Raw genomic sequence first — 14,146 nt, 5'->3', positions numbered from 1 at the left:
AGCATTATTGTAATTAATTTTTGTCTGTAGCTAAGGAGGCCATTAACAGAAGTTGGAAAACAACAGTGAATCTCTGTAGATTGATGATGTCCACTTGGTCATACTCCTCAACTATTCCTCAGCTTTACTCAAATTTTAGCTCTGTCCCTTATAAAACTGGTGACCTTTGGAGAAAGGTTGTGAATTATACCTGAGTAAATAATGACAGCAATTACATGTACAGACTAATCTTACTTCAGAACTAATTCACACTCCAATTCTGTCCATATCACAAGTTAATAGTACCAACATTTTATAAATTGTCCCTGTTAGTCTCAGATTATTTCTGGCTTTGTGACTTATTCTGATGAGATGTGTCCCTGATTCACTTGAGAGCTATGCACTCAATATTGCAGGAGCAGCGTCCTTAGGTTTTAAGTTTAAATTGAAAATTAAATATGCTAGTATTAGTCAGTCTTGTTTTCATGCCTGTAGGGAAAGATGTGTAATTTAAAGAAGCTTTCATCTGGTAGTCATGCCCGAACCCTGTAAGATTTAAGAAATCTGCCAGATGAAGCTTGAGTGATGTTGATTTTTTTCTCACCCTTCTTTTTTTATTTTTTGAAGTTAATTTAAAGGTTGTAGTGTATTTTTATTAGTTTTCTAGGTTATAGGTTTTGAAATGGTTTTCCTTTTGTTATGTAAAAAGGAATGTGATGTTTCCATTTATTTCTATGTAATATATTCTTTCCCTTTCCTAAAGATCCCTCCTCCATTTATATTATCTCCTATACAACATTCAAAAATTCTGTTATGGTTGGTTTTGTTTTGATTTCAGATACCTAGTAATTGTGACAACATTCAACAATTCTGTTATGGTTGGTTTTGTTTTGATTTCAGATACCTAGTGATTGCAACAACATTTGACAATTATGTTATGGTTGGTTTTGTTTTGATTTCAGTTACCTAGTAATTGCTTTTTTAGCAGCCAACAGAATTAAATTTAATAGGACCTTACTGTGTCATAAAAGAATCATTTCCTTAGTTAAAATAATTTGCTCCCCAACATTTCTGACAAAAGTCTCCTGCATGGAATTTCTAAAAACTATCAGTTTGTTTCATTCCCAAAAAACATACTCCCAGATCTCCCAAAACATGCTGAACATTGAACCTGCCTGACAGTGAGTGAAGCCTCTGATCTGAGAGGAAAAAGCGTGTTTAATTATTAGTGTTAGGGATGGCCTGATAAACCAAACCTGTGACCGTAAGGTGAGGCCAGTGTACACACAGTGCTTGACCTTGAGAGTTTGGCAAATGAACACTGCTGCCTTGTGCCCATAACACCAGCGCCACACAAATAACCTTCTCACTATACAGCACAGTTATGTCTTCCCTGGATTTATTCCACCTCACTGTCTGCTCACTACCTATTATTGCTACCCTAACAGTAATGTTGTGTTGGCCACAACTAATTCGCATTTGCACACTGCTTTCCAAGAGGGCTTATACTATCCTTTGCAGTGCCACCACCCCTTCCTGCTTTTATAGCATGTTGTCACTAACCAGACCAATCTGTTAAATCAAGGTCACAATTACTGTACTGTGTTAAATTTAGCTAACTGTCCTCTGAAGCCTGGAGAGGAGTGCTGTCTTCAGTGGCAGGAATGCTCTGAAAGGCTTGGCACCCACGCCTTTCTTTTTAGAGCACTTGGCTTGAGCAGAGTAATGGTTTAAGTGCGTAAAAGGTGCCTTGAAGCTTTGGAAGCTGTCTGTTATATCCTATACAGGATTATAACTCGTATAGCTTAACACTACTGCAACAGTGATTATTTAGACATCTACTGATATGGCACTTTTAATTACACAACTGTACTTTTGCTGTCGTACTAAAGAGATTTCACCATCAGCAGTTAACTGCTTATGAAATGTAAAGTTGAATAAAGGTATCTGAAGGAATGTCACATGCTATCTCAAATGCAGTTACTAATAAGTAAACAGTATCTTCTTAAGGCTAGTACAAGTAGCATCGTATTGCTTCATACTGGCAGGTTCTGCAGCCCATTTCCAGGGGGTATTCAAGACATGTTTGGCTGATGATATATCAATGTGTGAACATCTTCCAAGAAGTGCAGCTAAGTCTAATGGGCACCAGTAAAAATGGTCAGCACTGCTGGGTACACAAGGAGCCATGTTTGAGGTTATTTCTACCACAGAAAGTAGTGTCCTTCAGAACTAAGTGCAAGTGGGGATAGCCGAGGATTCTTTCTTTACGTTTCACATATAGGTATTGAGACACTTCTTGGGGAAAAATAAGAAATTATGACTACTTTAAAATAAACTTAATCTTTAGATCCTTTAAAAAGTTGGGATCCTTGAGAGATGATGTAGTTAGTGAAAGAGAATATTCATTATTCTTGTCCATTTCATAATGTAAACTTCAGCACCTCAAACTCTGCAATTCCTCCCCTGTTATCTTACTGTCTTCTCTGAACCTCATGGGCATTAGTGCCAGACACAAGAGACAGCCATATGACTACTAGGGCCATATCAGAAATGTTCAGGGGTAGTGTTTAATCAGCTGGAATTGGCCTAGAGCTCACATCAAAAAAGACACTGAAAACTGTTTAAATTTGTTTCTGCGAGTCTTTTTATTCTCTTTCTTTTTTAAATGTATGAGAGAATTATAATGGGGGTAGGGTGCACCCTTCGTGTCTTGAATATCCTCTGCATTTTACAGTTTTACCTTAGACTGTATGATTTAAGGAAACTGGTTGTTCATCTGCTTTGCTCTGGGAAAAGATTGGCTGCCACACTGCATCACATTCTACCACCAAACAGTCAAGTGCCCCTTGTCCTTTGTGGTTAAACTCAATTCACTCTGAAAGAATAAAACCACACTGAAGGAGCAAAAACCACTGTAAAATCCAGTACAAATCCAATGCTTTTTTTTTTTTTTTTTGTAATCTTTGGTCTGAGGAAGCAACCAGGGCTGGTTGCGAAACCGCTTACCTACAATAAAGAGCATTGGATTTATGGTTTTTGCTCCTTCAGTGTGGTTTTAGCAGTATTAGGAGTTTACGTTTTTTCGTGGACATTTGCCTTGGTGTGTTTACTCCTATACTTCATAACTGGGCTTCTCCTCCTTTTTTACTTTAAATTTGTTATTGAACCAGACTCTTGGATGGGATGATTCGTACTCTTGAGCAGTGAGAAAAGTCAATTACATGGAGCAGTTAATTTAGTTCATTTTTGACAGTCTGAGTTTAATACTGTATTTTGGTCTACCACTGCAGTGAGGGTTTTCCATGTGGTACTCGCTGCATACCATATGTAAGCAGTGTAATGTGGATTTTTGCTTCAAGAGCAGGGTGCCATTGGAGAGGACCTTGCTAGAAGAGATATTGGCATCATTCCTTTCTTTTTGCCTTTAAGATTGTATACTGCTATTTACAATTCTATGCAAGTGTAACCACTTCTGAGGTTCCCTCAAAATTATATACAAATACTTATTTTATGGGGCAGTCACTGTGCTTATCTGGGTCCTTCTTTACCGGTCATTTAGTTCACTTTTCTTGCATATGGAACGTAGTTTGAGCAGTTTTAATCAGCTGGGGACTGTTAGCACTTAACACCTTAAAACACGTGCAGGGATGATGATATGGGCCAAGGAATGCATAAGTACTCAAAATTTTTAAGTGGCCAGTGCAAATGCCCACAGGTGATATAGCCAGATGTTAAGAAAACTGTCCCAGTGATTGGCTTTTATAGTGAATGCTCAATAGCTTTTGTTTTCAAAATGTTCTAGATCTTCAGTTTCAGGTAAGTAGTCTTTACTGATACTTGATTACAGTTCCTGGAGTGTATTTCCCTTAACAGGTGAGGTGCTGATCTCTACATACAGTTTAGGTTTAGATGTCCTAGACATGCCTTGCAAAGGCATTTGCTGTGTGAGAGGAAAGAGCTTTGTTCTGAAGAAATGTGTACTGTTTAGTGAGTGGAAACTGCAATATACATATAGAGCGAAAGTCCGTTAGATAATATACTTTCTTCACTACTATTCGACTTGGCTGGAATGCTTAGAAGATATATTGTGAGTATTGAGTTTCTGAATTGCTGTTTTATTATTAACAGAGCATTAATCAGATTCAGCAGTGTTCATTTGTAACTGGTCTTCATATTACTAACCAAACTAATACTTTTGTAACTTTTGAAGCTAATTTGTGTAACTGCTTTAGTTCTTTTGGCAACGTTTCAGCATAATGAATTTCATATTATGTCTGCTCTTTCTGTGATATCCAATAAGGTCTCCTGGGAGCAGTACACAGCCAGGCCTTTCATCCAGCTCATTTTGGTAGGTGGCCACCGTTACGTTTAGTCTTGACTCAGTGTGGCTTTTTTTGATCTGCTGTGCGTCCTTTTTCAAGGCACCAGTTCACTGCATGTTGAACTAGATACTTTCTGATTTTGCCTTTGTTTCTAATGTGGCAGCCATGGATGTATGTGGAATCCTTCATTAGTTGCTGGCAGACTTCTGTCTTTCCTCATTACCTGTACCAATTTAAAATGACATTTTGTCTTTTTCAATGTGATTTTACACTTGCATTGCTTCAAAATAATTGATTTTTGCTTTAGTTTTAATGCACCTTATTATTTACTTTGTAATCATCACTGGGACTCGCTTTCGTGGTGGCTTAACAGTGACCTCTGTTGGATGTCATTATTTATTTCTTTGCTTGTAGAGTGGCATTTTGTCTTCAGGTTGCAACAATATGCTGTACTGCTTTGCACACCATTCTGTATATGTTTTTTAATTAGAAACTGTGCTGATTTTGTTTCTGCTGTTTTTTTTTTGTTTGTTTTTTTTAATGTCAGTTTGTTACCTGTGTTCTGTGTCTGATACGAATTCTACCAGATGCTAAAAGATATATTTCTTAGGTACCAAATTTGAGAAATAAAAATGTTAATGTCGGGACCATACTGAAGCAGTTTATTGGTAGGCTGCTTACAGTAAAGTGCAGTATCTCCTTTCACGTAAACATGGATATTTTATTCATATCAGATCTTATTTTGAGAGGAAATATTTTATCATTTATTAAATGTGGTCAGTTTTTTCATTAGTGTTGTTTCCCCAGCAGTACCTGTTTTTGTGATCTCTCTTGTGCTGTATATCACCCAGTTTGGTCTTATGGCAGTATACACAAATCTGATACTAGCATGATCCATTTTAAGTTATCGTTTGCAGCAGTCAAGTGGACTATTATTAGATCTTAGGTTTTTATTTTAAGCTGCTTAGTTTTTACATTTTTGCACCCACCATTGAGTACAGTATACAAATGTTTCTATTTCCAGTACATTTTTAATGTTAGCATCATTTGCAGATACCATCACTGGTTATGTTATATATGGCTTTTGTCCCAACTGCCTTTAAATAACTGTGTTGTGGAATACAGCTGTCATCTGGAGATTTCTACTTAAAGTGCACAGTTTGCTTGGGAGTGGAACTCACTAAAATGAATTGTACAGTTTGTTTGTGAGTGGACCACACTAAACTGAATTGTAAACGTTTTTAAAAAGTTCAAGCTGATCACCAGAAGTAACAGATATGCACTAGAGATCTAGTTATTGAAGGAGAACTGAAGAACTATGGCAGGCAAATGAAGAACAGTTGAAACTATAATGGAAGGAGAGGTTTAACAACCAAGAAAAGAAAAATACCGCCTTATTTTCTGAAAGCTCTTGGTAAATTAAAAAAAAAATTCCTAAAGAGAGAGTGAGAAATAGAGATGTTGCAGAGCTGAGAGAAAAAAAAATGGGGAGATTGTGGCAGTAGGCAGTGTGATTTCAAATTCTTCTTGACTCCAAAATATGAAGTAAAATTTAGACTTCTTATTTGGCACAGACAAAACCCCAGTCTTTGTGTGTGGGCTTTGCCTGCTGAAATGTATGTAAGATATGTGGCTGTACAAGAGGCACAGGTATGTTTTGTAATCCATTTAGACATTTTAACACCATTTGCAGCATCGTCATCTACACTGACAGGAGCCCCTAATACTTTAACACTTAATGGAGAAAATCATAGTGTAGAAGATAGTGTAGAGGATAAAATGAATATAGTTGCACATTTCCGTTGTACGTGATTTTCTAGGTTGCTGTAATGATGATGATATTACTTCATCAAGTTTGTCTCCTGTGGTTATCACCTTTGAAGAAGCTGTGAACCTGGTGATGTTTTACTTTTCCCCAGAAAGAGATGATTTTGAATTTATAATGGCAGACCAAGCACAGGCTTAACTTAATCCCCATCTTCCTCTTTTCAGCAAGGATATACAGGATACTGCCTTGTATCCTCCCATGGCATCTGTGGCCTCTAGACAGAGGCAATTGGGTAAACTCTAAAGGACCTTAGAAGACAACCTTGGACATTGTTCGTAATGCTGTGAGATCCCTTTCACTGGATGTTCCACCAGCAGATCACAAGTATGACAAAAAACGTGCCACCACCTCCTTACTGTCTATATCAGCTTTCAGTGGTCAGGGACATATCAGTATCCAATAGATTGTTGTCCTGAGGCAGATGCAAGAATTTATTGATCAAAAGTTAACACCAAGGGTAACTATTCAAAGCTACATCAGAAAACCTACCAACTTTGAAGGCCATATGGCCAAGTGGAACTGCAGGGCAGTGAATACATTGGTCTGCCTTGTCTTGATTAGTCATGAGACTCCATGTCTAACTAAGACACCAGACTTGCTCTGGGTATATTAAGGCAGTACTGACGTGACCCTGTTAACCATGATGCCTTCTTTGGACATAAGAGGGGTATCATCCTTTTGTACCTACAAAAAGAGGGAAAAGTAGGATTTTCCTGAAAGAAGTTTTTTCAAACTGCTGTAAAAACCTTACTCACTATATGAACTTCCCATTAGTAAAAAGTCATTCTAAAGGGAGTTCCAGAGGAGATGAATGAAAGGCTCAAGAAGTTATCAGTTCCTCCTCAGAAGGATCCAAGTTTTCAACATAAAAATAAGCACAAGGGAAGTTAAGTCCTTCACCATTCTTCCCCTTTACACATTCTTCAGCCATTCTTCTAGTACCTAAAAGTTCCCAGTTTCCTGGAAAGTTTAGAAGTCTGTAAATAGACATAAATGACATTTAGAAGTAGTTTACTTGAGCTGTATGGTGGAATTTATTTGCAGTCTTATAACATTGCAGAATATCCCAGATATGTCCCCTAATTCTGTGTTTTCTTTTCATGTAACTACTACTAATTTCTAGAGGCCAAGGTCTAATTAACTGATGTTTAATTTACTCTTCCTTCTCCTGCCAGTCTAAGGCTAACAACAAAAATGTAACATTAACACCACTCCCCTAAAGGAAAAAGTATACATAAGCAAGGAAAAATATAGAAGTATTTGAATTTTGTGTTCTTTATATTATAAAAAAATGAAAATACATACACGTTAAATCATGAAAGTCTATGCAATACATTATCAAAGGCTTTAACATATATTCAATATCAGATGTAATTTTAAACATAATGTCCCCAAATAAGTAAAGGCAGTCAATAGAAAATGAAGACTATTGTAATTTACCTGAATATAGTCATACATTTTTTTCTGTTTTCCTTGCACACAAAACAGTTTTGGAAGATGACAGGATATGAGTGGGTGAATCATCATTGTGCGCTATGGTACTTGTCCAGTTATCTGTAGTCAGTACCAAAACACTTCTCAAAATATCCTGCACTTTAAATGCAGAATTATTAAGGATATGTCATTACCTGGAAGAATTCACCATCTATAAAAACAGAAAAATAAATACTAGTCTGTACAATCGTCATGATGTTTAGTGCTATGACTGAAAAACTATTATAAGACCTGATCTTTGGTTTATAGATCAAACGTCTGTTTCCATGTACTTTTCATGTGCGAGTCACAACAAGAGTTTATGAATAGGGATCAAAGATCAAAACACAATTAATCAGTCCATCTTTTTTCAGAGTTTGCACATAAATAAATTAAGCATTAGACAGATTAATAGAAAGCCAGAAGCCATCACTGGGCTAATTCAACCATAAACACTTAAATACAGAAGAAATAAAATAGGTGAGCTGTTATCAGTAGAATCTGTACAAAATAAAAACTGCCTGAACCGACAAAATGGGTCATGTGGAATCCTGATCTTGCATATTAGAAACACAATGTGTGAAACAATTTCACCACCTGAGAATAGTAGTCTCATGGATCATGCTACTTTTTGACAAAATGGCTTATTTTTACAACATTTGCTGTGAGCTTCTAGGTCTTTACCAAAAGTCACCAAACTGGCACATTGCTTCAGTCGTTGTAATTAAGGTAAAACAAACTTTGCTTGAGCCTAATGTATGGGTCTACTTTGTTTCACTGAAAACGCACTTCACTGAAACTCATTTCATTGAAAGCTCATTTCACTGAAAATCAGTTGCTGAGCACAGTTCACTGAAAGCTTACTTCACTGAAAACTCATTTGACTGAAAATAATTTCGTTGAAAGGTATATAAGTTCATATGTTCATATGTTCATATAAGTTCATATGTTAGTACTAGGCTAACTGCCCTTGCGAGCCATTTTAAGCCTAGCCGACTCAAACTTTGCACCTTGTGTTGGTAAGGCAAACACCTTAACCATTAGGCCACCCTCCCAACCCTATTGTTCCCCACTGTAGTGCGATCCTGGAATTAGTTTATATAGTAAGGGGGTGCAGAGACCCCCCCCCCACCTATTTTAAACGTTGGAAACCATAGATATGGATAATTACAAGCTGAATGAATAACTCTTTCCAGAAGGTAGTATATAACCATACTATGTGGGGGGCTATATATATGTAGGTAAATTTGGGACTGTCAAAAATTAGGAAGTAAATATTGACATCATCTTTTTACTGCTGTCTCTTTTAAAATAAGAGTAAATACTAATACCTTTCGGCTTTTCCCGGTTAGGGGTCACCACAGCGGAACTCCGGTCCGCTAATGATTAGCAGTGAATTTTTACGGTGCTGAGTTGCCAGCCCGACGCCCAACCTTCACGCACGCACCTACCTGCATGTCTTTAAGCATCACTCAACCACAGGGAGGACATACAGACTCCACACAGAAGGCGCTCCAGCTGAGAATCGAAAGTAAATAACCATCCAAAATTAGAATTAAAACAAAAGTCTACAGCAGTCCAAAATTATAGTTTTGTTCTCAGCAGTTTTCTTAAAATCATGTTTGTGAATTTGTAGTTTGTCTAGTCTCTCCTGCCAAACATTGAGGAGTATTGTGTGATTTTCTAGAGACATAGAGGGAGTTCTGTAGCTAATCTTTAGTATGATTTGAATCTTTATAAGCGCCTCTTGAGGGTCGGTGCATGTCTGTCTCAAAGTAATGTCTCTAATAAATTATACACAGCCATTGTTTTCATCTGGTCTAAATGAGTGGTAATCAGGAAAATCCAGATACTGGGGATGTGCTTTCTGGGCACTTAAACCATATTTCTATAACAACACATACATGGATATGCGGCAGATGCAGGAAGGTCACAGAGTTTGGTAGTTTACTATTTAGGCTTATAACATTAAGTAGCATAATCATGATATGGTCTAGTGATGCTGAGTACCATCCTGCCCTCACCAAGAATGATACCAAGGTATAGAGAAAAAATTGTCAATTTCAACAATTGGCTAAGCTTCTGGTGTCATACAACAAAGGGGATCCAGTGTCTGTCAGCCTGGGATGACATGCTCGACAAGCAACGCTGCTTTGCTAGAGATGGCTTGCACCTGTCACCCTTAGGCTTTCGAATACTGGCCAAGGCTGTTGCCACCCCCATAGTGCCTTTTTTAGGCAAGGCTCAAAAGACAAACCCACTGCCGTAAATTGCACAAGTAACAGAAAACTGAGGGCAATGCTACTCAATGCCAGAAGTCTAAACCTCAAAATGCACGCACTCGAGGCATTCCTCAGTCTGGGAAAAATCGATATATGTGCAGTAACAGAAATCTGGTTTAAGGCTGCAGAGAGCACCCCAGCACTGCCAGGCTACAACTCATACCATACATTTTGTCCACAAAACCCGGACCGAAATACAAAAGGCGGGGGGAGTATCCATATTCATCAAGGATACCCACACCTCCAGGTTAATGGCACAGCAGGATGCTTCAGAGATCATCCACGTGCAACTAACAACGGGCAAAACTGCTATTCAAATTATAGCTTGCTACAGATCACCCACCATGTCCCAGGACCTCCACTCCGCATTCCTGGAAACACTGGGAAACATAAAGATCCTACCAAACACCCTGATTTTGGGTGATTTCAATTACCCAAACATTAGCTGGGAGAACTACTCAAGTACAAACTCCCTTGCCCAACATTTCCTAGAATTTATAAACTCAAACGCCCTGGATCAACTGGTTAACACCCCCACCAGAGGTGGCAACATATTGGACCTGGTCATCACCAACATGGGCGACCGGTGTTACACACCGGACATCAACCCCTCGTTGGTTAGATCTGACCATAAACTAATCACTCTGGATATCCACATTTTGCCACCACCCCCGGTCAAAGAAACCACCGTGAAAAACTTTTCAAAAGCAAACTTCACATTACTTAAGACCGAGGTGGGAAGTTTCAAAGCCCCCATGCTAAAGGATAACACTGTCCAAGCTGCAAAATCTTTTACTAATGCACTCTATGGGCACCTACAAGAATACATGTATCGTGCTATCCCAAACAAAACCAAGACTCACTCCTCCAAGAAAAGGAAACCAGTCTGGTGGACCCCCTGCCATAAACAAGCTATACAATAGAAGGAGGAAACTAGTACAGCAAAGAGTAAAATCCCAAGAAGGGAAGACATCCCTGATCTGTGTCAGCAAGAAACTACATTCCCTCATAAAATCATCCAAAGCTAGCTTCAAAAGAAAAATTGCCATGGACGTCAAAGATAACCACAAGGCATTCTTTAGCTATGTCAAGAATCTAAGTGGCAATTCTCAGATCTGCTCAGAGTTAGTGCAGAATGGCACAAAATACACTGATCCGACCGATATAGCCAACATCCTGGCAGACAGGTTCAGTGCAAACTTCACCCCACCCTCTCACCCCCAAAAGGGCCCATAACTATACCAGAATAATGTAGTGCCCCTGAAATCACAGACACTCAGGTTAAAACAGCCATCTCCAAAGCCAAAAACACAGCATCAATGGGACCGGATTGTGTCCCAGGCTGCATCCTACACAAGCTCAAAGATGAACTAACCCCTCACCTAAACACACTGTTTAAACTCAGCCTTTCCACAGGCTATGTGCCCACAAAGTGGCGCACAGCAACAGTTATTCCGCTACACAAAGGTGGAGCCACAACGGACCCCGGGAACTATTGCCCTATAAGCCTGACTAGCTTGGTCTGCAAAGCTATGGAGCACATCATCATGGATCTCATTAACAGAGACATTGGGAACCTCCAAACACTGGACCCTACCCAGTTCGGCTTTGTTAAGGGCAGATCATGCCTCCTAAACCTGGTGGACTTCTTTGAGACAGTTACCAAGGGTATAGACGAGGGAAAGGTGGTCCACACAGCCTACCTAGACCTCGCAAAGGCCTTCAGCACAATTCTCCACTCAGGTATTATAGACAAGCTCACCAGCCTGAACATAAACCCCTACGTCATGAGATGGGTTGCCAACTGGCTGATGGACAGAACCCACATGGTAAGAGTTGCGGGAGCTAGGTCTGACTCTAAACTGGTTACAAGTGGCATTCCCTAGGGCTCAGTCCTAGGATCCCTCCGGTTGGGCATATACTTCTCAGAGGTACAGGCAAGCACAGGAGGACTGTGGCTGACCAAGTTCGCAGACGACTGCAAACTAGGGGCTATAATTGACTCTCCGGCTGACACAGACATCCTCCAAAACTGAGGCAGATACCTGGTGTCAAAACCATGGCCTCAAGCTAAATGCCAAAAAGTGCATAGTCACCCCCTTTGGAAAAAATAAAGTACCTGCAAACTATCACATAGGTGGTAGCCCCCTAAATATGGAAGACATAATAAGGGATCTGGAGACCCAAGTAGATAGTAACCTCTCCTTTGATAATCACATTGCCAAAGTGGTTAGATAATCCTTCTGTGTAGCCCACCTAATCACAAAAGGGTTTGCATCCAGATCGAAAGAGGTCATTGGGCCCCTCTACGCATCACTCATCAGACCCATTATAGAGTACAATGCCCCATTTGGGATGTACCTTACAAGACAAGACACCTGCAACAACTGGAAAGACCATAGAAGTACCTCACCAAGAGGATCACTGGCCTCAAGCAAATGCCCTATGCAGCTCGACTGAAGAAACTCCAGCTGTACTCCGTTACATACCGCATACTCAGAGGTGATCTCTGCCTGACATACAAGGCCATGTCCAACCCAGAATTGATGGACATGCTCCACCTAAAGAAAACCATATCCCCTCGAGCCACACATTCCAGGGATCTAAACCTCACCACAGCAATAAATAGGACGTGCTGGAGGGATAGATTCCTATCCCAGAGACTTCCCATGCTCTGGAACAAGATTCCAATCTACATTAGGCAGAGCTCCTCAATAACCCTCTTCAAGAGAAACCTTGACGAGTGGATGGGAAACTGAATATTTACCCCAGGGATCACTTCAGTGGCTCTGCTGGACAGAGACACAGGGAACTAATCTAAGGGGACGGCGAAAGCCAACACATTCCAGCTAGGCTTATAAATGCCTTCGGGCAGATAGCCTAGTACCTACCTATGAACCTATGATCGATTTGTTTTGGAAGTTAGGGTGGGAGGTTTGTCAACTGGTCCTTGGCTAAAAAAAGGCACAGTGGGGTCTGTAAAAGCTTTCACTAGTATACAGAAGCCTTGGAATAAAAGTGCAAACAGTCCTTGGCAGAGCAATAATGGTTGGCATGCATCTCCTCCCGTGCTGACACATATTGGATCCCCATAGAATGACACAAGGTGTTTAGTCACTTGTTAAAGTCAGTCATCTTTTCTTTATATCTCAGCATCATTTTTGGTGATAGAAGGATTTCAATCAGTACTAAGGCCTTTCCTACATTTGTGACATCCATGGAAAGCTCTGTCAAGTTCTCAGTACATATCAATCAGAGTTTTACGCACTAGGCCGTTTACATAAATGTGGGCCACCACCATGCTGTACTCATTACCAATAGGGTCGTTTCTTGCACTACTACTCCTCTGGGATCTGCTTTCCCAGTAAAGTCAGACCACAAACTTGTGACCGTCTTTAAACCCCAGAAGTCCGTATAGCAAGCCCCACTGAATTTAAGGACTGTAAATATGCCAATCTCAACCTTCTCTATCATGAGATGTAAAAATTCTCTTTTGACTGCACCACCTCTGACCATGTTACAGCAGCAAGCTTCACTAAGACATTCTATACCCATTTAGAAAAATGTATATTGCTAGCAGCATCATGAGCAGTGCAAAACTAAACCCTCATAGTGGTCCACTGTCTAAAGTTAACTGAACATCAAAAGAAAGAAACTCACTAAATTATACAAGGAAATATCAAAAGCTTTACAAAAAAAAAGACTGAAAACTGCTGTCAGCTCCACTAAATGCACCCATGGCCTCTGATGCCAAGGATAATTATAAATCTTTCGTTAGTGATATTAGAAAACTGAAAAACAGTACCATACATTGCTCTGAAGTAATTCAAAATTGCGCCTTCTGTTCTGATCTGGTAGACGTTGATAAAATCCTTACAGACAAATTCAGTGCCAACTTCATCCCTGAAATTTCTGTCCAAAGCCCTGAAATACCTGAATGTCTAGTCTGAATTTTTATCTGTTATGATCATTTACTGAAGGTGCTAACCAATGCCAAAAATACATCCTCCGTTGGATATGAGTGTATATGTAGTTGCTTAATTAATACGGTTAAACATGGCCTTGCAGACCCACACCTTAAACTTTTACGTTTAACTGCTGGTTTCACCCTGATGAATGGCACACTGCAGTTGTGATGCCCCCACTACAAGGTTGGCCTTACTGCCAACCCCTACAGCAACAGAACGTAGTGGAGTCTAGGATATCTAAAAACTGCCAACCCTGGTAATTACAGACCTATCAGTCTTACAAGCCTCATC

At 39.6% G+C, this 14,146-nt stretch overlaps 1 protein-coding gene across 11 annotated transcripts in view; it reads left to right on the top strand.

Annotated features, from left to right (window-relative positions):
• The window catches only part of AGFG1 (ArfGAP with FG repeats 1), a 1,878,478-nt gene that overhangs the window by 1,763,608 nt on the left and 100,724 nt on the right, over positions 1–14,146 (top strand). For 8 of the 11 annotated variants that reach the window (XM_044070432.1, XM_044070431.1, XM_044070430.1 and 5 more), the window contains one exon: positions 4,283–4,330. The exons of the other annotated variants lie outside the window; for them this stretch is intronic. In XM_044070432.1, the coding sequence (XP_043926367.1) occupies positions 4,283–4,330 (48 nt within the window). The remainder of the gene's footprint in view (positions 1–4,282; positions 4,331–14,146) is intronic. 11 annotated transcript variants of the gene reach the window in all.

Source organism: Protopterus annectens, chromosome 4.part1, assembly GCF_019279795.1.
Source record: "Protopterus annectens isolate FY-2018-M chromosome 4.part1, PAN1.0, whole genome shotgun sequence".
NCBI classification, from domain to species: Eukaryota; Metazoa; Chordata; order Ceratodontiformes; family Protopteridae; genus Protopterus; species Protopterus annectens.
The sequence above is the reverse complement of the archived record's forward strand: the minus strand, read 5'-3'. Positions and strand labels throughout refer to the sequence as shown.